General features: G+C 43.4%; 1 protein-coding gene across 3 annotated transcripts; it reads right to left on the bottom strand.

Annotated features, from left to right (window-relative positions):
• Positions 1-1,380: 1,380 nt before the first annotated feature.
• GTF3C4 (general transcription factor IIIC subunit 4) lies at positions 1,381-26,315 on the bottom strand. 3 transcript variants are annotated; one of them, XM_029203305.1, is made up of 5 exons: positions 25,763-26,315; positions 16,457-18,283; positions 13,001-13,131; positions 9,719-9,890; positions 1,381-8,057 (listed from the first exon to the last, which is right to left on the bottom strand). In XM_029203305.1, exons 1-5 carry the CDS (start codon positions 26,102-26,104, stop codon positions 7,821-7,823), a joined length of 2,709 nt encoding a protein of 902 aa, XP_029059138.1. In that variant the 5' UTR covers positions 26,105-26,315; the 3' UTR covers positions 1,381-7,820. The 3 variants fall into 3 exon arrangements, with proteins under 3 accessions (XP_029059138.1, XP_029059140.1, XP_029059139.1); XM_029203307.1 differs by having other exon boundaries at positions 6,972-8,057; positions 9,802-9,890; XM_029203306.1 differs by lacking the exon at positions 1,381-8,057 and having other exon boundaries at positions 8,935-9,890.
• Positions 26,316-26,344: the final 29 nt, after the last annotated feature.

Genomic DNA, 26,344 nt, shown 5'->3' with positions numbered 1-26,344 from the left:
ACATGTAGCTGTCCAGTTTTCCCAGCACCACTTATTGAAAAGACTGTCTTTTCTCCATTATATATTCTTGCCTCCTTTGTCATAGATTATTGACCATAGGGTGTGTGGGTTTATTTCTGGGTTTTCTATCCTGTTCCACTGATCTATATTTGTTTTTGTGTCATTACCATACTTTTTTGATTACTGTGGCTTTGTAGTATAGTCTTAAGTCAGGGAGCCTGGTTCCTCCAGCTGTTTTTCTTTCTCAAGATTGCTTTGGCTATTCGTAATCTTTTGCGTTTCCATGCAAGTTAAAAAAATTTTTTTTGTTCCAGTTCTGTGAAAAATGCCATTGGTAATTTGATAGGGATTGCACTGAATCTGTAGATTGGCTTGGGTAGTACAGTCATTTTGACAATATTGATTCTTCCAATCCAATGGAATGTCAATTACTTTTTGATTAGTGCTTGCATGGTATACTCTTCCATTCTTTAAAACTTTCTGTATCCTTGTATTTTATATTTATCACTTTTAACATAAAAAAATAATCAGTCTGACAGATATTGAAAAACAAACTTGTGGTTACCAAAGGGGAAATGTGGGGCAGGGAAGGGATAAATCAGGAGCTTGGGATTAACACACACCACTACATATAAGAAGGATAACCAACAAGGACCTACCGTATAGCACAGGGAACTCTATTCAATATTCTGATAACCTTTGAGAAAAGAATCTGAAAAAGAATGAATATAGTACATGTATAACCGAATCACTTTGCTGTACACCTGAAACTAATACAACATTGTAAATCAACTATAACCCAATAAAATTAAAAACTCAGTCTGACAATCTTTGCTTTAATTTGGATATTTACTTGCATTTAATATAATTACTGCTCTATTTCAGTGTAAGTCCATTATCCAATTATTTGCTTTTCATTTTCCCAGCCTATTCTATGTTTATTTTTTTTCTTGCCTTTTGAGTTATTTTTTAAATGTTCTAGTTTTCCCCCTCAGCTTAATTAAAAGACCCTTTGCTCTTCAGGCATTTACTTACCAGTGTCTAGTATGGATTAGTTTTACTTGGTCCTAGACAGGACCAGGACTTACAGAACTGAGCACTCCTGACTTGCAGGCATGTGTTTTAAGAACCTCAGGATGTTCTGTTTCACAGTCACAGCTTTGCCCTCCTGCCTCCCCTTCTTAGTGCTCTTCTCTGAGTTCCACCTGACACCACCCTTTAGAATTTCCCTTAGTGTGGGTCTGTCGTGATGCATTATTTTCCATTCTTATTCGTCTGAAAATGTCTTTCATTCTTAAAGGACTTTTTTTGCCAAGCTCAAAATCTGAGGTTGGAAATTATTCTCTCGGCCCCCTGAAGGCACCTTTTCACTGCCTTCTCATTTTCACCATTTCCATTGAGAAGTCGTCTTTAAGTCTTATTACTGCTTTTTGTTTTTTTAAAGTAACTTGTCTTTTTTCTTTGCTTAGATTTTTCTCTTTGATTTTTCAGCAGTTTTATTACTGTATGTTGAGGTGTGTTACTCATTTTCTTTATCCTGTTTGGTGTTTGTCTAGCTTTTCTAGTTGCTCTCAGCAGGAGGATTTGTCTGAATCACAGGTTTATTGTTGCTGAAATCCGGCAACGAGCACTTCATTTAAGTACTCACCAGATACTATTTAACTGAATTGTTAACTATATGTGGTCTAATAGCCTACTGAAGCTGTTTTGTTTCCCCTTACGTTCCTCAGACTTGTTCTGGAATAAACCACCGAAGGCATACTGAATTGCTTTCGAGATCCTTGCTAATGGCCATTTCTTGTACAATTCTTTCCCTTCTCCTCTGCTTGTGCCTGCGCATTACTTACCTTTGCTGGTGCTGGTCAGGACAAAAGAGGTTTCTAAGCTTTGCTAGAAACCAGGTGAAAATATGCACATGATATACAAGTAATTTGATTATTTATTTATTTTGAATAAAAAAGTGGCCAAGATAACAATACTAGTGGCTCTGCATACAAAACACAACATAATTGAGGTTATTTCACATTTACAAAACCGCCATTATGTACAGCACTGGATATTCACAGCAACTTTAATAGACTCTAAGTACCAGAATCCTAAGAGCAATTGCGGGGTATCCAAAATGGGAAAAAGCTAAAAAACCAATGATTTCATTAACTGGAAAATTGGCCAACCAGCTAACTGGTAAAGAAAGAGAATTTGCTACCCTTTTCTTTAGTAATAACTAAAATAAGATTGCCCCACAGGACTGCATTTGACAAACACCCTCCATGATTTCCATTTCATTTTCTCTATAATCTTTCCCACTTCAGACTTTTCCCAGAAACCTCTGCCCTACTATCAGATAAAAGCTCAGGACACCAGTGTATCTTCAGGGAAAGAAGATAACTAGTGCAAAGGATACAGCATGGTCTGCTTCAGCCCAGGAGGCCCAGTTCAACCCAAGAAAGAATTCTGCCCTCTTCCGGTCATCAGTTCTTCGCAGTTTTGAACACACTGGAAAAAGTGAACCATGCTTCGTCTTACAGGTGGCAGGAAGTTACTCACTCATTCTCTGTATCACCAGCACCTACTCTGTGCAAGGCACTTGACACTTGGTGCTGCAGGAACTACCAAGATGAGACAGACAGTCCCTGCCCTTGAGGAGCTTACAATCTAATAATGAACACTATGTACATACGTATAATGCAGAGAAGCAGCCAATTCTTCTGGATGGGGGTATTCCAAGCAAAATGTGCTATTATTCTTGAAGTTTTTTATTTACACACTAAAAGTTTAAAACACACCACCTAATCAGATGGTAAGCATTAAAAAACCATCTCCTTTCTATAACCTTAAGTTTTTAGTTGCCTTTTCTTTTTATTTCAAAAAATGTCAATATGTAAACAAACACACAATTTGAAGCCAAGCACAAAGATAGCGCAGGCATTGGATAAACAAAATATATACTACTCTACACAACACAGACTTATTTTTCTATACAGTCTCATTTCTGTATACACAAGTTTGATGTTCACTTTCTTTTCATACACTGAAGTACAAATCTGAGTCAGTCTTGAAAAAGACATAATTAATTTTTGCATTAATACCAAAAACAAAACAAAACACCCTAGACCTCACCAGTCTGTTAGCCAAGAGTCAAACTGATAACACACGAAATGCTTCAAAGCCACCACCTCTTACACCATCCAAGGAGACCATTTTCACGGGATCTTTCTATGAAACTAACAGGACTTCATAACAGTGAGGTAAGCAAGTTTTTACCTTAGAAATAACTATAAGGTTTAGAGTTCTGAAATTCAAGTCCACCAACCCATTTACAATATTTCAACTAGACAGCCTGCACCTTTGCTTTATCACATCAGTATGAAAGTATCATCATTCCCCCTTTGCAACTCCTCCCAAGCCTGGGATGAATGAATGAATGAATGAATGAATGAACACCATGTTGGTTAACCATATAATACTGTGGTAAATAAACGCACTGTCTAGGACCTCATATCGTATATTAAGTCTCCCCCCCGGAGTATAGTTATAAGTTAAAATGCAAGATAAAAGCTGAATCACCTAATCTGATTAAGAGGTTGGGGGCATACACATGTATATAACAAAAAGATTAACTTCTTTACAGGACTTCTTTATATAAAGTCTCTCCCCTGTTAAAATTTACTGATTTCTACAGCAAGTTTTCAGAAACAGCCATCTTAAAACAAACCATACAGGCAGATAGGAGGCTGCACCCTATTTACCAGACTCAGGCCAGCCAGCCAGTCCTGACACTGATGTGTATCTGTGCCAGGGAAACAAGTCTGCATCTTCTGAAAAACCCTGCTGTACACCAGGGTAGCGATGCTGTGGTGAGAGTGATCATTAGAAGCAACTCTGCAAAGCTGACTTAATTCAGTACAAGGACAGTGAAATCTCACGCGCCCTAACGTCAGCTTGAGCTGCAGATACCAGGTTATCACGTGAAGATCCTAGCTCCAAAAACTTCTCTTAGCATCAAAAACGAGCAGTTCAAAGCTTAATACCTATGAGACTTGAGACATGGTCTAAAACTCTGCTGGAAATTGTCGGCTGCTACTTCCACTAACAGCCGAAGTGCAACCACTTCACTTCAGTTAGATCTGCTGTAGAGGCATTTTTACAATCCGACGATGGTGATGGGAGAGGCTAGATGCCCGAGCCGCTCTGCTGTCAACAGAGCTGCTGAGCCCCACCCACACAGGTAGCAGCGTGAGAGCACAGGGATGTGTTTGTTCACATCAACCATGGAAGCCTGCAGACCCCAACAGTCCACGCAGGGCTAGCCGTAAAGAGATGCTTTTATTGGTCCAGCTATTTGCTGTTTGTGCTGTCCCATCTCTAAAAAGAAAAAAGGGCAGAACCTATCTTTCCCTTAAAAAAGTTTAGGCCTGCTGACTTTGAATACAGCCAGAATTTTTTTTTGCTTGTCAGGAATAACTGGCTTGGGGAGCAGAGCGGGTGGTGGCAGGGAGCTGAAATCCAGCCCACTCTGCCCAAAGTCCAGCCTGAAGGTGTGGGAAATTTCCAACAGGGAAATTATAATTCAGAGTTTTGAAGAAAACCAGATACAGTTTATCAAGTTGTTAACAACTAACACTATTACTCTTAGAAAGAAAAACTACTGTTTAATAGTTTCTTCTAGGAAGGGAGACCTGCTATGTGATTTAGTTTAGAAAAATTTTATCACAAACCTATTTTTCTTTCAAATCTGGTAGCTCAGAAGGTGTCCTAAAGCTGAGAGAACTAAAGGGACGGAAATGGAGAGGACCTCTCCTGGAAGGGAGGGAGAGGGAGGTCAGGAGCAGAGAGGATGGATGGACCCGTGGAAATCGTACAGTGACAGTAATTCCTGCTTTCATTCCAGGAGCCGCGGCAATTCACCAAACCCCGACACAGCTCAGTGCTGCCAGGAGAGCGGGTGCTCTGAAAAAGCAGCTCTGTGTTCCTCCAGACAAGACCAATGAGCCTTGATTTCTTCTGCATATTATCTGACACCATTACAGTTACAACAGAATATATTTTAATATTCCATTATTACCCTCTGACATTCTTTTAACCTAACTGGTGAAGGCTGCTAATAGGTCTAGCCCACACGCCCCAACATTAACATTCTCAAAAACTTCCTAGAGGGAGAAGCAGAAAAATGTCACCCTCGACCATGAGCTTCGCCAGTGGTTCTAATAACTCCTGACATTGAAAAATAACTGGTAGTTTGGGCAGATACAATAGCAGGCAGAGATGGCTTGAAGTCTGGGTAGTGGACATAGGATTTCAGAATGAGTATCAGGCCTAACGAACTCTCAATGTCTTATCTAGAATAACAGGAACGAATAACCCTCAACAGAGAAAGTGTGACACAGGTGTGGACATCAGACTCCCAAAATGCAACACTGTCATGGCTTAGAAGGTCTGACTGCACAGGACCTTTGCTCCTGCACCTTCGTGCAAAGCAGTGGCATCGTGGCCGTCTCATCCACGCCGTGGAGCGGTGACAGCTGAAATGAACTGGAAATCCACTACACAGATCAGGTGAGTTCTAGGAAGGCACAGAGGGCATATGCTAAGTGTAAACCAGGAGACAATTTCCCGGCGTCCCTCACGCTCTTCCAGGGCTTCGCTGCTCACCACTCTGTCACCAAGTATGCTGACCCTTAGGACATTCAGAAGCGTGCTGTGTGATCCTGCCATTAACTGAAAATCTCCTTCTCGTTCTCACAGGTCAATGGATTAACCTCCACAGAAGGGAGGGGTGGGGAGAGGGGGCGGAGGGCTCCCAACTCGGTGTGCAGAAATTTGAGGCAGGTGCTGGCTGGATTTCAGCCTTAAGAATGCCATTGGGCAGAGCCCCCCCAGAGAGAAGCCACGTTCTAGTAAAAGAGTTGCCATGTTTACTGCTACCCAGACATACAAAATAACTCAGGTGACCCTTTTTAGTTTATTCCTAAGAGTCAAATTTTCCCCCCAAATGCATAACTGCTTTAAATAAAAACTTAACGTAAGTTTTAAATGGCAGCAGCACAAAATTCCCCAGTAAGAACATATCAACTACTAACTCTGATTAGGAAAAAAAAAATAAGTGAAACTCAGCATGTGCTCTGAGTATAAGTGAAACTCAGCATGTGCTCTGAGTATAAGTGAAACTCAGCATGTGCTCTGAGTATAAGTGAAACTCAGCACGTGCTCTGAGTATAGAAACTGCAAGAATTCCCTGACAGGATCCCAATTTTTACTGTCATATTTACTGTAAAGTGAAACAGCTCTAGGCACAAACGACCGCAACGATACAGCTTCCCGAGCTGTGTTCTTCCTGATTTTAATGTTGCCTGGTTCTCTTCCTTGACAATCATTTGAACGTGCTGGACCCTAAAGTCTGGGTAAACACTCCTCTTGAAGTTTTACCACCAAAATGAGAAAGATAAGCAGATGATCCAGCAGAACGAAACAGCAGCAGAAATACAGAATTAAACACAGGAGACAAAAACAAAAATTTGAAAGGGAAACAAAAGACACTTCAAAGCAGACTGTCTGGAAGTGCCTCTTAAGGGCTCTTGTCTCCAATAAGTACGGACAGGGCAGGGAAGACACTAGGGGGAGAGAGCCTACAGGCGGGAGCGGTGTTGCTGTTACATGCTCTCCAAACAGCGAGCGTTTCTCAGTGAGGACAAAATGTCTTTCACTAAGGATACAAAAATAAAAGCAAGAATAAGTGTTAGAATAAAGGTTTAATATCACTTAAATTTCACATTTTGTATTTCCCATCCAACTTTCCAGAAATATGCACCATTTCAAGGTGAGTGCATTACAGTCCTGTTAATTAGCACCAATCCCTAGGATACTTATTTTAAAAATCCAAGAACACTGTAGTTCTAGAATGTCTATTGTTAACTGTAGGTTTTAAGACCAATTAATGTCTAACATCTCTTCTTAACAGTCCATAGGAAAATACCTGTATTATAAATATCGAGGACCTTTGCAGAGGGAAGGAATTCCCAGCCTCTGGTTGACTGAGCTACACACACGATAGCACCAGAGCTCAAGGGTCCACACTTCTGAGCTGCCTGTCTCTTTCTGGACGTCTCTAGACAGACTCGGGATATAAATGATACGTCTGGAAATGTCAACATTAAAAATATTAAATGTTTCAATAAAAAAGGAGAAAATAATACTTTTCCTCTGTGTACCAATATCTCACCAAGTTGTCACAGGTAAGTCTGAAGAGGGTTGTGACGCAGGTGAACAGGAATACTTGACATCCTTATACCTGTGAAGGAGTCAGAGCAGGAAACTGATGACATGGGAGAGATTAAAAATAAGTCACAATTATTAACTTACAAGAGTCACCTGATCTTTTGACACATTAAAACCAACTTTAGTCTTGGCTTCAACCTCTTTAAAATATATAGTTTTAAGAAAATGTTTTCAATATGCGTGAAAAACAACTGGCAGGATGCAGATCTGCAGCTGTTTGTTGAGAACAAAACATCAGGCCCACAGGTTGTTTCAGACACTTTAATATCTGTTGGGACACTGCATACCACGTACCAGGTAACTACAGCTCCCTGGAGCCACAAGCCAGTTCCAGACCAAGGCCAGGATTAAAAAGCCTAACTCGGCCCAGCAAGGCCCTTATCCATACTCCCTAGAAGGGACCATTCTGTTCTGAGAAATGACAGGGCATGCGTTTTGTTCAAACTGCTTCAGTCAAGACACTTGAAAAATAAGTTCCTCATTGGCAAGGAGTTGGGGGATAATGTTCATCTCAAAAGGACTTAAAATCTCTGCACTCAGTCACTTTAAAGACATCCTTTAGTCCCTGGAGACAGAGAACACACTTCAGCAGTGAGTCCCCACGCCCTATGTACAGTCATGAAGGGTGCCTCTCCTCTTGCGCGTCCTAGCTCTTGGGGCTGGACGGCACTTTCCACAGCAGAGTACATGCCCTTTCCATCTTCCCATCCTGGACATTCAGAAGACAGGAGAATCACAGAAAGGGCAGGGGCTTTGCAGTAACCTCTTAATCCAGTCAGGATCTACAAAAGTAAGACAAGCAGTATTGAGCGTAAACTTCAGAAAAGGCAATCAAATGGGATGGGCCCTGGATGGACCACAGTATTAAGGGATGGGCACTCTGGTCCCAGCTCTGTGTCCCTGGACAGAGTCCCTCACTACAACATTCTAGACGAGGTTGGACTAAATCTGTGGTTCCCAAAGCTAAGTGCGTGATGAAATAGGAAAATAAGGGTAATGAATGAGTGTTTCATAAAGCTAAATTTATTCTGTTTAAAGAAAGGACTATACTTTGTTCTGAGAGTATATTCTTCATACATGGATAATGTTAAAATACTCTTATAAAATTACAGTAACAGTAACTTTAAAAAATACATTACTTGGAAAAATAAAAACATGGCAACACTGTGTCAACACTTTCTCCCCCTTTTAAAAACTTCCCTGGTCTGTGAAATACTGTGCTCTACCGGTTAGTACTCTCCAGATCTCAGCGATTCACATTCTTCCCAAGAGCTGTATGTGGCTCAACACAACGTCAGCTGGCAGGTGTGTGTTTTTTTATTTGTTTCCATCTTTTCCTGATGTCCTGTCTAAACAGTATACCAATTCTCAATTGCAATGAGTGTTTAAAAGTCCCCCAACATTTGCTTCAAAATAATCCAATAAGAGGAGGGGGGGCTTCCCTGGTGGCGCAGCGGTTGAGAGTCCGCCTGCCGACGTAGGGGACGCGGGTTCGTGCCCCGGTCCGGGAAGATCCCACGTGCCGCGGAGCGGCTGGGCCCGTGAGCCATGGCCGCTGAGCCTGCGCGTCCGGAGCCTGTGCTCCGCAGCGGGAGAGGCCACAGCAGTGAGAGGCCCGCGTACTGCAAAAAAAAAAAAAAAAAGAGGAGGGGAGAGGGGGGAGGAGGGGGGAGGACCAACAGATGAAACATGAAAGGTCGTGAGCTGGCAATTTCAGAAGCTGAATGATGGGTACATCAGAGTTTCTTATACTCTTTTTCTCTACTTTTATGATTGCATTTGCCATAACAAAGAGTTAATACAGAACACAAGCTGCCAACACACCAACTTCTCAGAATTAGAGAGCTTCAGCCAGGTTAGAGCAAAAATCAATAAGGGTGTAGTTTTACACAGAACATTTTGTTTTACTTGAGACCATAAATTACCCCCAAAGTGTACACAGGTGGATAATGGTGTCTAGTTAGCTCATTTGGTTAGTGTGATGTTAATGAACCTCAGGTCATAAACTGACATTCATGGGACTGTTTACATCACTAATTCCTGACACACATCTACGATCTTATTTCCAACTAGTTATGTCATAAATGTGGGCTTTGTCACCAGGGCTATCAGGAAAGAGAATACTGGCCAACCCGAAAAGGAACCCCACCATGGCTACCAGAAGGATGACTGCAAGTGCATGTCCGTGTTTCAGCAATGCTGTCTTTGTGTACGTTATCAGTTGCAGAGTTTTCCTTCAAACACTATATAGTCTATGCATGCCGTCTAAAACAAGCTTTTCTGAATAAATACTTTGCTTGCAGTGACAGAACAGTAAACTGCAGCCCTGCTTACCCCACACTAACATCACCAGGTATGTTAGCGTGAATAATGTTCCAGTGACCATTTCTTAATTAGTTGTGGTTCATGATAATAGTGTACAGAGCACGAGGAGCCTGCTCACCGTCCCTGATGGGGCAAGACTAAGCAGGAGGGGGACCTGGGTGTGCTCAGTCTCACCCTCCCACAAGCTGGGAAAGCATTCACCTTCTGCGGCTGGATGGCGGGCAATGCTGTCATGGAGCAAACACCTTCTGTATATCAAACTCTGGCAGGACTGGTAGGTTAAAAAGCACCTGAAAGCAGACAGATTGTACCATCAGTTCCACTAACGGTGGAAAGCAGCATAGTATTGAAGGTAACTCACCACATACAGTTATTCTAAAACCACAAGTTAACTAAGTAAAGGGCAAAAACAGTTCACAAATGCATGGCGACAATGTATCCCTCTGCACAGGCCAGACCTACCCGCCCCCCACACTTAGTAAAGGGGAAGTGTCCGTCAGGCTAAACCAAGAGATACAAAGCTTCTAATCCAGACAGTCACTGCAGCTTCTTTTTTTTTTTTTGCCATGTTTGCAGCACTGAGAAAGAATGTAATCCGCTTACACCTGATTGCACTGTGAATTTTTCATATGTTAAAAAAAAATCAATTATGTATTATACTGGAAACTATTCTTGTTAGTGATTTTTAAGATTAGGTATAAGCACTGTCTTCCCCAGCACAGTGGGGAAAACCTGAAAGACATAGAAGACAAAATTAATGGTGCAAAAAAAGAAGGGCCATGAACAAAAGCTCAGAGGTTCAATTCCATCCAATGACCACTCACTGAGCATCTACCAGGACCAGGCAAATAAGGGAAGGTGGGCAGCAGTGGGATATCAGAGAGAGCACTTGGGCTCTGCGTGGAAGGTTTTCTGCAGGGTAACAGTGTTTAGGATGAGCAACTAAGCAGTAAAAAATACAAAGAGGAAGGGAGGGTTGGGGGAAGGAATTCCAAGTAGGTTTACCTCGAGTAAAGACTTGGGTGTACAGGAAGAAAGATTATACCTGAGTGGGAGCAAGCACCCATTCTCACCGGGAGAGACTACACCCAGGTATTCTGGCACTAACTTCAATCAGCAAAAACGAAAATAATTTTTGTGGAAGAAGCCACCTGAGAGACAACAATGTAAAGGCCAAGTTCTCAGCTCTGCCGCTAACCGCCTGGGTGCCTCTGGACAAATTCGGACTTCAGTCCCCAGTTTCCTCATCTGTAAAAATGGGAACAGTGGCGGCGCCCCTCGTGTGGTTCAGGATGCGCGTACTGCTCAGAGTCGTGCCTGGCACGCTGGCAGCGCCAACAGGCCAAGTGGCTACTGTTACAAGGCCACTATATTACAAGCTGGTTTCCTCTTCTCCGCAAACGTAAGGCGGAACAGTCAGATCGGAAGTCTAGGGACAAAGCAACGGCCGGGAAATCCAGACATCCGTCAGTAAGAGGGAGTGCTGGAGCATCCACACAGTGGAGGACTCTACACCTGTTAAGAATGGGATCTACGTACTGATGTGGAAAATGCCCACAACATCTTGCTAAGAGAACACGCAAGTTGTTAAGGTAGTTACATGTAGCACAATCCTGTTTCTATTGGAAATAAACTTTAAAAACCTACTGAGTGCCTACCACACACCAGGCACTGTTCTAGAAACAGCCATGAACAAAACAACCAAATTGCCTGTCTTCATGAACTTTCTATTCCAGAGAAAGGAGAAAAACATAAAGTAAAAATATATTAAGTGGGACTTCCCCGGTGGTGCAGTGGTTAAGAATCTGCTCACCAATGCAGGGGACACGGGTTCGAGCCCTGGCCCGAGAAGATCCCACATGCTGCGGAGCAACTAAGCCTGTGCACCACAACTACTGAGCCTGTGCTCTAGAGCCCGCGAGCCACAACTACTGAGCCCACGTGCCACAACTACTGAAGCCCATGCACCTAGAGCCCGTGCTCCGCAACAAGAGAAGCCACCGCAATAAGAAGCCCGCGTCGCGCAACCAAGAGTAGCCCCCGCTCGCGGCAACTAGAGAAAGTCTACGCATAGCAATGAAGACCCAATGCAGCCAAAAATAAATGGATTTATAAAAAAGAAAGAGAAGGTTCCTCATTAAAAAAAAAAAAAATATATATATATATATATATATATATATAAAGTGGTGATAACTGCTAAGGAGGAAAATAAAGCAAGGAAGAGGGATGAAGACTACATACTGAGACGGGAGAGGGATGTCATCAGGTGTCACGGTTTTAGGCAGTGTGGCCGGGAAGGAAGCCCTGTGGACACCTGCTGGAAGAGCACCCCGGGCAGAGAGGACAGCCAGTGAAGACGTCCAGGGTGGGAGGGGTGCCACATGTACCTGAGGAACAAGGAGGCCAGTGCACCTCGAGTGAAGTCAGCAAGCCGGAGAAAGTGGCCCCCTTGATGGGGGCCAGGCCATGGAGTCGTGACCACTGAGTGGATTTTAGCTTTCACTCATCAGAAATGGGCAGCCACTAGAGAGTTTTGAGCAGAGGGGGTGACATGAGCTGATGAGGTCATAATAGGATGACAACCTCAGCTCTACTTAGAACAGCCTGGAGGGGGCAAGGAAAGACACAGAAGATGGGCTGGGACATAACTATAATAATCTGGGCAAGAGATGATGGTGTCGTGGACCAGGGATGTAGAGGTGGAGGTAGCAAGAAAAGGCTGGATTCAAATTTGAAATGCCTTTAAAACTTCCAAACAGGGCAACTGAGCAGGTGCTTAGATATGAAGTCTAGACTGAAGGGGAACGATTCAGACTAAAGCAATATGTTTAAGTCACCAGTGTACAGATGATAGGCGACAGCCCAGGGAGAGTGGTGACAGAAGAAAGACAGGTCCAAAGACGGACATCAAGGAGATACTGTGTCCAGAGGGCCAGGTGATAACAAAGCGCTTTAAGGAGGAGGAAGAGGGAGTGACCAACTGCGTCACGTGCAGCCCGTGGGGCCATAAGATGAAGACGTGCCAAGGTTCCCTCTTAGAGTGAGGCGGAGGAAGACCTCTACCTTTTGTTAGAGATAAACCAAACAGAGTACAGAAGCACTTTATATTCTATTAACTTCAGCAGGTATTGCTTTTGTCACACTGATTTTTAAAAATTTAATGCTACTTCAAAGCAAAATAATATTACCAAAATAAATAAACCCCTATACACAAGACGCAGAAAATAACCCATCATTAAAGGGTGTCTTGCTTGAGTCAAACGGATGGTAAAAAACCCACACCAGGTTTTATAGTAGCAGCTTTTCTCCAACCTAATGGCGTGGGCAACATATACTTTGGATAAACACTTTACAGTGGTTTGTGTGACACAAAACTGGAAAATGAGCAAAAGCAGCTTACCGGAGCCAAATGTGGCCATTGGAACAGACTGCCTGTTTGCGATCTGTGAATGGCAAGATCTCTTTACACAAACTACAGTGCTCAGGGAAAGTCTGCTTGTTCATCTTCTTTGAGATGTGTCCGATCAGCACCTAGTGAGACAAAGCAGTCAGCATGTTTTGAGGTGAGCGCAGGGCTTCCTAACACAGAGGAGAAATGGAAACCTACATGGCATCTGACACACAGCAGGAGCTCTGCATCTCCACGTAGGCCCAGCACTCTCTCTGAAAAGTAAAAAAGCTGGACCTTCAACTCGTGTCAACTGGCTGAGTACAACAAAATAAATTCATTCAGGCACCCTGTGACGACAGAGTGAACTTCACCCACTAAAGGGAAAACTGTTCTGAAAACGCAAATCTTATTACTTGCCTTTAATTGCTTCTGAAACAAGGACTTCAGAGTTCTGTTAGAAGACAAAGTATTCAGCTATACGTACGATGTTTTGACTTTAAGAAAAACATAATCTCTATAGGCAAAATATCATGTGAAACACTAACTCTGTAGAACTATAGAAATGTCTATTCTTAAAGCAACTATGCCCCAATAAAGATGTTAAAAAAAAAAGTCTATTCTTTAAGAAAAGCTTACAAAGTAAAAAGATAATCAAGATTAAAAAATAATAATTTCCCCTTCTGATGGCCCAAAGACCCATGACCAATCCAGTCAGCCTGCAATTGGAGACCAACCGACCCCACAGCAGAGGCATGGCAGGACCCACCGTGGGAGTAGGAGAGATGGACGGGGCGGGCTCTAGGCCTTGGCCCTACTTCAGCTTTGCTTGTTTCTCTGCTTTATTAGAGTTGCATCACTCCAAAAATGAAAGTCTGAAAAACACTGATCTACTTCATTATTTTGTTGGAAAAACACCTTTACCAGCTATACTACTGGGAGGCATGGGATACACCAATCCTTAAGAACCACCTTGTCTTACTAGCAGATAATGTCCTTCAAAGTTTTAATCCACTGACACTTAAGCTCTTGTGTAAGAACTTCTTAGTCTGTGATTCACTAAAATTAGTTCACTGAAGTTCTGAAGGGTATCTTAATAGCTTAAAAGGGTGTCTTACCTACTCTACATATAATTTACAAATTTAAAGCCCATTAACTTTTGGCCTTTTTGGCCTTGAAAATTCTTATTTATGGTCCCTTATAGCAGGGACAACCAATGTACTAGGTTTGAAAAGATTCATTTTTATGAACACTTTATGAATAAAGTAAAAGTAGGATTTTACTTTATTTTTTAGTTGTTGAAAACAAAGTTTATTCCCTGTCTTTCAAAATATGTGCATTTATTAAGAAAACTGTCCAATGGTTTACTGTCAGATTTCACGAGCAACCTTCAAAGCAGGGGATAAAGAAAGTTATAAATTCCAAGTTACAAGTTAAGTACTCTCCTTAGCCTTTAACTAGTAAACTCCAGAACAAAAAACATTTGTTTTATGCAGTAGGATTTTAAAACATGAAACGTATCGTGTTCAATCAAAACTCAGTTGTTGTAGATGGGCAGAGTATAATCTTCCCTTCTTTAAATTGGCTCTGTTGGAACCAAGTAACTATGCTAAATGTAGCTTTCCATGTTCATGCAGCATCTGGACAATTATTCTGAATCATTGCCAACCAGCTTCCATTACAAATTTCCTAAAATGTTTTTGTTAATATTTTACACTTATAATATCCCTGCTAGGTCCTATGAACCAGTGATACCAGAAAACTCTTCCACACAACTTAGACCACAATGAAACAATTCTTAAAAGTTGACTTTCAAAGATGAAAAGTCAGTTACATGAACAGTACATCTTAACTACTCGGGTGTGAATGAAAGTACTGCCTGCCGTATCAGTAAACAAAGGATGTTGCTGCCATCGAGCCATCACATTACAGCTGCCCGTCGGTGAGCCCTGAGGGAACTCATGATGGAGGCAGGATGCCCCCCCCCACCCCGACCCTGCCACCCTGCCCCGGCACCTAGCAGTCAGCCGCTACAGCCACCCCTGATGGGGCACCAAGGAGACTCTAGATGAGAAGCACAGGATACTGGCCCCATGTAGCTGAGGTGCACATCAAAGGAATTTCAGTGAGCCCAGACTTTGCATCTTCCCGTACATAGAAAAGTGCTAAATTTCTTAACTTCAGTTATCTGGTTTTCCTTAATTAACAGCAATCTTTAATGCTCCAACTACCCTGGTCTTTGTTGCAACAACTCCAATAGATCCTGGCTCCACCCCCTTGCCCCTTGGGAGCAGTCCCTCAGAGCTATCTGAGATGCTGCGTCCCAGGCTTAAGTCCTCAGTTTTGTCTGCCAAATAAAATGTAACTGAACTTTTAGGTTGTGTATTTTTTTTCAGTCAACATCAGATTGTTGCAAACATCCTTAAGAAATAATTTTAGGGGTGTACGGGTACGTACGTACGTACGTACGTGTACACACACACACACACACACACACACACACACACACACACACACCTTTCCAACAAGAAAATGCAACAAGTGATTCGCGAATGGTTTGACATTAGGCATGGAAGATATCTGAATTTACTACCTGCAATTAATATTTTAGATAAGACTTTAGGCAGTGAGAATAAATATCAAGCTTCAGAGTAAAAAGAACCACAGACATCTGTGGTCCTGAATATTTTAGTATACAGCATGTTCCTTAAAACACAATTCTTCAGGATTTTAAAAGCTGTTAGCTCAGGATTCCTGATTAATAAGTCTATACAACACTGAGCTACACAAAGTTAAATGATTTCTTTCCTATAGGAATTCCCAGAACCCTTAGAAGGATGATGTACACTGGGAACCTTTAAGAGGAGTATAGAGTATGCAGTATTTCCCCAAGCTTGGAACCCTACTGTTCTGTCAGGGAACTTGAATTCTGTGAAATACGTTTTGGATAATACCGTAAGATTGTTCTATCATCAAAATAAAGATTATACCCAGTTTTTGTAACAAAACAACAATGTATACATAATTATTTGTTTAGCTCCTATGCCCTTCTAGACTAAATCAGAAGACCCCCTCAAGTACTATCAAATGGAAACAGTCCCGGCCACAGTCCTCCCACTTCCCAAACCTTCTGCAAACAGGAAGGGAAAGGAGGGTGTGCCACCCTTCCCCTGCTGGGTCTGCCCAATCACAGCGTGGTCTGCTTCTGGAGCTCATCCGCAGCCTGGAAATCTCCCAAACCTTGCGTACCAATCAAGGCCACGGTGAGAGCAAGAACTGAAATATGCTTTGTGTGATATGAGTGTGTCCTCTACATTAATCTGTTTCTTATTTATTCTCCTGCACCTCATGCCAATCAATTACCTAAAAAATGTCAAAGCAGAAGGTGAGCTTTACGAATTAAGTTTAGGTCATTTCTTCCTCACGAGGAAAGCGGGCTTTTCGGTGTTTTTGTTAATGAGCACCTACCCGTGCGGTCCTGTCATCATACTCTTCATCAGACATTAGAAAGTTGCAGAGCCCCCGGGTGGGGATGCTAGTGTTTTCTGTGATCCAGGTGTGCAGGTATACTTCGCCTAAGACTCGCTTCATGTGCTCCCGGGTCAAGTGCATTTCCACAGCTTCAATTTTCCCTTGGATTTCAAGGAGTTTCTCTTCCATTGGCTCTCGGCCTCCAGTGTCTCCAGGCTGAGTGACTGAGTCATCTGTGGGGCCCTCTGGATCACCTCCTTTGCTCCTCTCCTGAAGGCCGTGCTTATTCGTCTGTTCGGAGGCAGCGCCTTCTTCCTGCTGCTCGCCCTCAGCATTGCCCGTCCCAGGTGAGTCAACTAGTAAGATTTTTGAGTCCTCAAGGATGGGTCTGCATAAGGCTTCTGAAGCGGTTTTCTGCATCGACTGGTATAAAATCCTCAGGAGGAAGAGTTTGAAACGCCAGTAATAGGTGGCCCCACTGCTTTCAATCTTTTTTTCCAAAGCTTCTTGTAAAAATTGAGGGATACGCTTATCTTTTAAAATCTTCCAACGTACTAGGTCTATTAAATCTACCTGCTTAAAGAGATTTTGAACTGAAGATTGCAGGAGCTTAGCAGCTGCCTCTTCAAAGGCTTTGAGAGTAACGAACTGAACCTGGTAGTTTTTGTTAACGGGATGGAGGCCGTTGACCATGCCCTCAGTGGTAACGACGGCCAGGTACGCACCACAGGGGCTCACGGCTATCCCGTGTGTCCTCACTGAGCCAAACACATCCGAGAGTTTAATCAAATGGTGTTCAAACTTCAATGCAACATCTGTGAAAATGGGAACCAGCTGCCTCACCTTCCCATCACTGGAACAAGTATACACCGTCCCATTCTGCTTGTCTGCAGTCATGGAGACAATCGGCAGTGAGTGCAGGCCTGTGACGTGAGAATTGTGAACATTCAGGCCTGCTTTGGAGATCAGAAGAAGACACCAAAACACATAGGGTCCTCTTGCGGCCACCACTAAGCTACAACTACACTTCTGGTAAGGGTGATACAGCGGTACACACTTGATGCTGTGTACTGGCAACTGGTCCATTTCTTTCCACAAGACGACAGGCTGCCTTAACGTGAAATAGCCTTTAACTGCTTTGAGATTGACAGGGAGAATTTTTACAGGTCCAAAAGCACTCCCCACGATAAGGCCGCTCATTTTCCGATTATTGTGCTCATATTCCCACCAAAACAAAACACTAGGAGAGTTGATTCCTGACTCAATTGTGTTGCATGAAGAGATGGATTCCTTTCCTACAAACGGTAGCTGAAACTGCCACACAGCAATGTTGCCGTTTTCAAAGAGGACGGCCAGGAGCACGCTGCCCACGTCGCGGCACTCGTTGTTATGCTTGACCTGCTGTGTGGTACAGATGCCTGACCACTCCATCCTGACTGGTGTCTGCATGCTGTGTCTTCTCTGAAACTCAGCAAAATCCCTGAGATTCCCTTCCGGGGCCTCACTTTTAGAGAACCTGTAACTGGTCTCATAAAGACGTTCCCCATAAATCTCCGTCAGATCGACCAGCTGGACCCACTGCAGTCTGTTGAGGTTAGCCTGGATGGTCAGGCGATTGTCCATGGTCAGTGCTGCCAGGAGGCACCTGCCATTAGCATCACAGCCCATGGGGGACCAGCTAGTGTACTTGAATCCTCTCAGTGGTGGCAAAGCCTTCCCCTCAGGGTTGAACACCCTGTCCAACATGAAAGTCTGACTGACTGTGGGGTCTTCGGAGGCGGCAAATTTCTCCTTACACTCAGCAACTTCCGTTTTTGAGCCAACCTGAAAATAAGAGATATAAAAACTATCAGATAAATATTTCACTCTAAGAGGACTATATTTACATTGATTAGGGTGAATTAACTGATTCACATAAATACATAAATCAGTTACACGTTTACATATTATAAATATGTAAAACAGTAATTTGATATCAGTTCTGTTAATTTTGGCATGACATGCATTTAAAAGATCAAGCACACGTCTAAAACTAAGTGAGCATTCACTCAGGTAATGGCAATTTTTTTTTAAGGGTCAGAATAAGTGCTGTCATTATTCATAGCCTCGTTCCCACATGGTTCTCAGAATTGACATATGCAGTAGCAATGACAAAGATGTACTTGATTCTAAAGAGTCAGCTAAGCATTCTGCTGAACTAGTCACAAAACAATAAAGGAGAAAGTCATGAAAAAATATCTACCTATATACATCTTTGATACAATTAGATGTCTGGATTTTTAACAATATTTTTGTAATACAAATGTCAGCTCTTAAGTTTTCTATCTGAAATTTCATTTACAAATTACGTTGAGAGCCAACTCCAACAGTTCTGTCCACTGTTTCTTTCTTTTCTTTTTTTAATTAATTAATTTATTTTTATTAATTTATTTCTGGCTGCGTTGGGTCTTCGTTGCTCTGTGCAGGCTTTCTCTAGTTGCGGTGAACGGGGGCTACTCTTCGTTGCGGTGCACAGGCTTCTCACTGTGGTGGCTTCTCTTGTTGCGGAGCACGGGCTCCAGGCGCATGGGCTTCCGTAGCTGTGGCACGTGGGCTCAGTAGTTGTGGCTCGTGGGCTCTAGAGCGCAGGCTCAGTAGCTGTGGCACACGGGCTTAGTTGCTCCGTGGCATGTGGGATCTTCCCAAACCAGGGCTCGAACTCGTGTCCCCTGCATTGGCAGGCGGATTCTTAACCACTGCGCCACCAGGGAAGTGCCTATCCACTGTTTGTATAGAATAATGTCCACTGCCGTTAGACTATTTGCCGTTCCCTGAACACTCCCACTCTGCCTTCCCTGGCTCCCTTGTGTAGAATGCTCTCGTTCCTCCTATTTGAATCCCATCCCTCCTACCAGGTCAAACTCTATGAGGCCTTCTGAGATCATTCTAGCTTTCATTCATCTCTCCCTCCTCCAAGTCTGTAACATACATGAGCAGTGCTATTTATTTAATGTCTAGGTGTACAATGGTGAGCTCTTTAGAAAGATTTTAAAGGGACATTAAAGATAGAGGAGAGATAAATGACCAAAAGAAAGTGGTCCAGAGCTACAAGAAAATAGCCAGAAAGGCTAAAGCCCCAAAAGAACACAGGTCAATTAAAATATGGTTTCTGGGGGCTTCCCTGGTGGCACAGTGGTTAAGGATCTGCCTGCTAATGCAGGGAACATGGGTTCGAGGCCTGGTCCGGGAGGATCCCATATGCCGCGGAGCAACTGGGCCCATGAGCCACAACTACTGAGCCTGCGCTCGGGAGCCCATGCGCCACAACTACTGAGGCCCGCGCGCCTGGAGCCCGTGCTCCGCAACAGGAGAAGCCACCGCAATGAGAAGCCCACACGTCGCAACAAAGAGTAGTCCCCGCTCCACGCAACTAGAGAAAGCCCGCGTGCAGCGACGAAGACCCAACGCAGCCAAAAATAAATAAATAAAAATAAAATACAATATGGTTTCTGTTATGTCAGAAGTAGGAAGAAGAAAAGGACGTGAACCACTGTCTTTAGAGAAATGGGTAACAGAGAAAGCAGAATCTTTCGATTCCTTTTTAGTGTCAATCTTCTTTTACATAGAGGCTGATCTTCAAACTGGAAAGGGTAGATTAAACATGATTAAAAAGGAATTCAAGCCTAAATATACATGGCTATAACGAAACTCACTTTAAATGAGTTTAAGTCCCCAAGCCCAGAGCAATTACACTCCAGAATATAGAAAGACCTTGGAAGATGAACTCAGAACCATTACATTCCTTGATAAAGCTTGGACAACCAGAGATGTGTCAGAAAACCATAATGCAACAAATAGTTAACTGCTAAATTGCATAATACATAAGCATATAAAATGAAAGGTAGATATAAAGTCCAACAAATGAATTAGAAGACTAACTTTTCCTAAAGTGTGTAAAACAGAACATCACTCCCCTAAATTGCCCCTTGAAAAAGAGGTCTATAACCAAATAAGTTTTGAAAATTCTATATATTATATATTATTCCCCCGTCAAGAGTTACAGCCAGGGAGCTACTGAAGAGACCTATTTAACCAGAGCTATCCAAACTTTTATTTTTTATTTACTTATTTTTTTTACCATTTTTTAAAAACTGGGGTATAGTTGCTTTACAGTGTTGTTAGTTTCTGCTGTACAGCAAAGTGAATCAGCTATACGTACACACGTATCCCCTCTTTTTTGGATTTCCTTCCCATTTAGGTCACCACAGAGCGTCGAGTAGAGTTCCTTGTGCTCTACAGAAGGTTCTCTTTAGTTACCTATTTTATACATATTAGTGTATATGTGTCAGTCCCTATCTTCCCAGTTCATCCCACCCCCACCCTTCCCCCCTTGGTGTCCATACGTCCAAACTTTTTTTTTTTTAAACAACAGAACCTTTCGGGGGGCTGTCATCTCTGGAAATTGTGTCTTGGGCAGTGTATCTTGATTTTAGTGTAGTCTCTTGGATACACCTACAGACATGCTGGAGAAATACAGACTGGAAATTCCAATTAAATACAGGTGTCACTGGCTAACCTGTTAATAAAACAATGCTAATCAAAGCCCAGAGCTTTGGATGGGTATATAAAATTTGAGTGAAGATCTTTCCTGTGATGCCAGACTGCCTGGATTCAAATCCTGGCTCTATCATACACTAGCTCTGTAACCCTGAGCAAACTGTTTAAACCTTCTGGCTTTAAGTCCTCGTCTATAAAGAGTATAATAACACATGTTTTCATAGAGTTTGGAAGGTTAATTAAGTCAATATATGTAAAGCACATACTAATAAATACTCAATAAATGTTATCTATGATGACAATTATTAATACTCTCTGAGGATTAAGTAAATGTTAATGAGACCTAATAAAAGTATGTAAAATGCAGGGTAGATAGGCATTAAGCTGTCCACCAAATGAAGGGTAGATATAAAATTGTTCACCAAATCCCGTAATACTGTAAACTAAGCAATAATCCTCAGACTAGGATAATTTACTATTACAATAAAATCTACTATAGAACTGAAAGTAAACTTACAGAATGCGTAACCCCAAACAGCAGCAGAATGAAATAAAGGAAGTTCAAGCTTGGTCCTACTCACTGCAGGAAGAATCCTTGACGGAATGGAGAGCAGTGTGGATGTCAGCCAGTAGGGAAAATCCTTAGGGTTTTTTGTGCAGTAATTTCTAATATGTTAGGTAGTTTGAATTAGCCTACTGGACCTCCCCTCAACTCTCCATATCACAAACTAGTTAACAAATCAAAACAAGTACTCAGATGCCCTAGAAGCATACCAGTTAAGAGTCCAGCTCCCAGAGGCTGACCCCCAGCCAATCATTTGACTATATCCCGTTCCTAGTTGGCCACTATTACAACTAATAGCTACGTACTTTGTAAGCACCTAACAAATAAAAACTCATTTGAAGCTACTAGACAGCAAACTTCTTGAGGGCAGGAACATAATTCCAAAGACAGGAAATAGTTATTTTACTTAATGTAGTAGATGGAGTTAATGTTACTAACGTTCTTAACAACTGATACAAATTAGTTATGCATATATTATTAGAATTTGGAACTGTGTACAACTAGATGATTCATTAAATCAGCAGTCCAATGGGAAAAGAAACTGCAACTTACTCTTTTTTTTTAATTAATTAATTTATTTTTGGCCGCGTTGGGTCTTCGTTGTGGTGCGTGGGCTTGTCATTGCAGTGGCTTCTCTTGTTGCGGAGCACAGGCTCTAGGTACACAGGCTTCAGTAGTTGTGGCACATGGGCTCAGTAGTTGTGGCTCGCGGGCTCTAGAGTGCAGGCTCAGTAGTTGTGGTGCGTGGGCTCAGATGCTCCACGGCATGTGGGATCTTCCCGGACCAGGGCTCGAACCCATGTCCCCTGCACTGGCAGGCGGATTCTTAACCACTGCGCCACCAGGGAAGTCTGCAACTTATTCTTAAGTCACTATTTTATTGCTTTTCAGATTTATATCATTCACCTTTATATCACATAACCTCAGTGCCCAGGACAGTAACTTGCAAATTGCAGATAATATGTCAACTATTATTTAACTGCATATTTTCCTGAAAAAATTCATAATCTAAATAATGATCAGACAAAAGCTTCAAAGAGGTTTAGTATCTACCTTCTAGCAGTGCTACATACTGAAATCTAGGTTGCAGAATGTCCATCTTTCATGTTACAGCGAGCTGGACAGCACCAAGTAGATTTAAATCCACAGGGACTGTCAACGGGTAGTGCAATCAAAGTACACATAGAGACTTCTTTACATTCCTACCATTACTGCAGCTTTATCCCACAGAAGCCTCTTTTAGAATTGCAGGACAACTCAGCATTCATTCACCAGGCAGTGCTAGGCTAGTAAGCCTGCTGATTGGTGGTTTCTGTGATGTGCATACCGAAGAACAGTGCAGACGGGGAAGATGCCACTAATTAATTTCAGGAAAGCAATCAATTACCAGAGGGACATATAAAGATTTCCTATTACTCATTTCTCAGGTGTGGAACCAACTACAGAGTCAAATTTTTATCAGAATACAGTACTATAAATAACTTCATATCCACAGTCATAGCATTAACCCAAACTCCTTCCTTCATACTTGTATGACTATTTTTTAAATTGAGCATTTACAGTGTGCCAGGAACTGTGCTAAGTAATTACACATGTGTATGTATGTACGTATATAAATATATATTTAACTGAATCTTCTGAAAATTCTAAACAAGGTATGTTTTATTTATTTATTTATTTATTTTTGCGGTACGCGGGCCTCTCCCTGTTGTGGCCTCTCCCGCTGCGGAGCACAGGCTCCGGACGCGCAGGCTCAGCGGCCATGGCTCACGGGCCCAGCCGCTCCGCGGCATGTGGGATCCTCCCAGACCGGGGCACAAACCCGCGTCCCCTGCATCGGCAGGCGGACTCTCAACCACTGCGCCACCAGGGAAGCCCAAGGTAGGTTTTATTACTCTCCTTTTATAGATAGGCCTATCTTGCTATCTGGTGCTAAAGCGCAATCTCTTAACCCCTGTTTTATACTGACGCCAACAATCATCTACTTGCCTCTAGGTCAGCCAGATTCATATTCCTGAACCACACCAGGTCAGTCCACGTCCATGATATTGTAACAGCACTTTAGGCCTTCCTAGATTGAAGTCAACCATCTCAGACTGACCTTTCAACGTTCCCAAACTGGCCTCACTTTACTTCCTCTGACTCTCTAGGAAAGCTACTTGAACTCAACTGCTGACCCATCATTATTTACACAAACAGCAGCACGTTATGCTCGTGATTTGCATGTATGTGTGCGAGACGGGCACCTCACTGCTGCCATCTGGATGACCCTTTCCTCCGGGGGACTTCTCACAACCCAAACCCTACCTTTTTTTAGGTCTGCTGCAGATTCACCACCAAATAACCTTCCCTGACAAAAGCATCTCGCTTCACTATTCCTTCCTTCCTTTAAATTCTCTCTGCTAAAGTATTAAATCTCTACCATATTGAGACACACACTTAAGATTTTCTCTAGCTGATGTGCATATGAACATCCTTAGCAACAGTAAGTTCCTTTTCAGCAGAGGATACACCTTTTAAAACCCCTTTGTTCTGCCTCCCTCCTTGAGTGTTTCTCAGTTCAGTAGCATTAAGAACATCTATCCACCTGATTGGTTATACTTGAATCAATTTGTTCACATCTTGTCCAAGATCTTAGAAGGCTTAGTCATACAGGTTTACCAATGATCCAACTCAACATCAACTTATCAGTTTCAAACTTGGATTAAGTATCCTAAAAAGTGGTGTGGGTTCCCTGTACCCTACCCAGTTAGTGATTCCTATTTTAAATGGCTGTGCAGAGTAAGAGTTTTTTAAAAAAAACTTCAAGTTCACAAAAATACGTTCTCTTTATATAGATACATATCCTTACAACGTTTATCACTACCTATTATTACACTGTTATTTGTTCACGACTTGCAAAAAGAAGGTAAGCTCCATGAGGATAGGGACTTTGTTTTGTACAATGCTTTACTTCCAGAACCTAGATTGGTGCCTAGCTGATACACAGTGGTATTCAAAAATGTGTTGAAAGAATGAATATACACTTTGTCACATATACGCATACAGATCTATAAAAGAAACAGCGAAAGTTTTAATACTTTTAAACCACTAAAATGAACAATACGACTTACTACTTAAAAAAAAAAACAACAACTTGCAAATGGTGATGACAGAACAATAAAACTTCAGGAGCCCTAAAGTTCTGAAGGCAAACTTAGTTAATACGAAACCGAAAGCACTAAATTTACACGGAGATCTCGGGCTTTAAGTTTAAGAACTGCACTTATTTTCCAGAAGCTCTATTTTTCGTTCTACATCCCAAAGCCTCTTAGTTATTGAAGAAAAACTGGAGTACTAACCCCGACATCCAGTATTTATCCATCTGCGCAAGATGAGAAGCAAAGACCATTCATAATAAAGTCACTGAAACAGTAAAGACAATGGAAAGAACCAATTTTTCTCCTCCAAAGCAAAAGAGGCGCAAGAGGAGGGCACAACACAGTAAACAAAGCCAGCCAAAGGCCTCGGGGAGCAAGCCCCAGACAACAGGAGCAACGGCAGAGGCAGGTCTGGGGTTGGGTCAACAGGGGGTGGAGCCTCAGAAAGCACCGAGGAAAGAAATCGGCGCTGGCAGCCGGCCAGACGCTGGGGCAAAGGGAAAACGTGGCTCCGAGAGGGACCTCCCGAGATGTGTGCGGTGTGTGTGTGTGTGTGTGTGTGTGTGTGTGTGTGTGTGCCGGCAGCCGGCCGAGATGTGTTTGGTGTGTGCGGTGTGTGTGTGTGTGTCGGGAGTGGATGGGTGACCCGGGAAATCGGGCGTAAACATCTGGACGGTTTTTTGTTTGTTTTTTAAGCTACCGTGTGTGTGTGGGGGGAGTGGATGGGTGACCCGGGAAATCGGGCGTAAACGTCTGGACGGTTTTTTGTTTGTTTTTTAAGCTACCGTGTGTGTGTGTGTGTGTGTGTGTGTGTCGGAAATGGATTGTGTGTGTGTGTGTGTGTGTATGTGTGTGTGTGGAATGGATGGGTGACCCAGGGAATCGGGTGTAAACGTCTGGACGGTTTTTTGTTTCTTTTTTAAGCTACCGTGACCCTAAGCGCTGGAGGCGAGGAGGGGAATCCCCGGACTAGGCGTGGGCCGGGATTCCCCAGGGACCCGTGACGCGGGCGCGGGAGGGGAGCAGGAAGAGACCCAGGGCTGCGGCCCGGGGATGACTTACTTTGAGGAAGCAGCTGTTGAGGGGCGCAGACACCGAGGTGCGGTGGATAACCAGGTCCTGGCCCGGGTTGTGCACGTCGCAGATGAGCTCCAGCACAGCGATGCTGCGGGCCGTGGACACCGACACGCGGTGGTCCTCGGACCACGCCAGCGGCTCCAGGCCGCTCACCGCATACTGCAGCTTCACCGCCGGTTCTCGCCGAGTCACTAGGAGGCGGAACGCGGCGCTGGGCCCGGGGGCCGCGTCCGCCCCCGGCTCCTTCCCGCCCGCCTCGCCCTCCTTCTCCTCGGGTGGCGCAGGCCGGTCGGCCGCGGGGCCCACCCGGGCCTTGGCCGTATTCATCTCTCCTCGGATGCAGAAGCCGGACCCCGGGCGCACCAACCGCGCGTCACCGTCCCGTTGCCGCCTCCCGCAACGCGGCCGCCTGCCCCCAACGTCCTTAGCTGCGGTTTTCTCCCCTCAGGCCCGAAGCGCCGCCGAGCCAGGAAGGACCCCGCCGTTGCTAGGCGACCCAGCCCTGCCAGGTGGCCAAGGCGCTGCCTGTAAAAAAACGCTACTCCTCTGCTGCCCGCGGCCCCCCCC

The sequence above is a fragment of the Monodon monoceros genome, unplaced genomic scaffold (genome assembly GCF_005190385.1).
Source record: "Monodon monoceros isolate NGI ecotype Baffin Bay Population unplaced genomic scaffold, NGI_Narwhal_1 Super_Scaffold_5, whole genome shotgun sequence".
In the NCBI taxonomy this organism is placed as follows: Eukaryota; Metazoa; Chordata; class Mammalia; order Artiodactyla; family Monodontidae; genus Monodon; species Monodon monoceros.
Note: the sequence above shows the minus strand (reverse complement) of the source record. Positions and strands in the feature narration are given on the sequence as shown.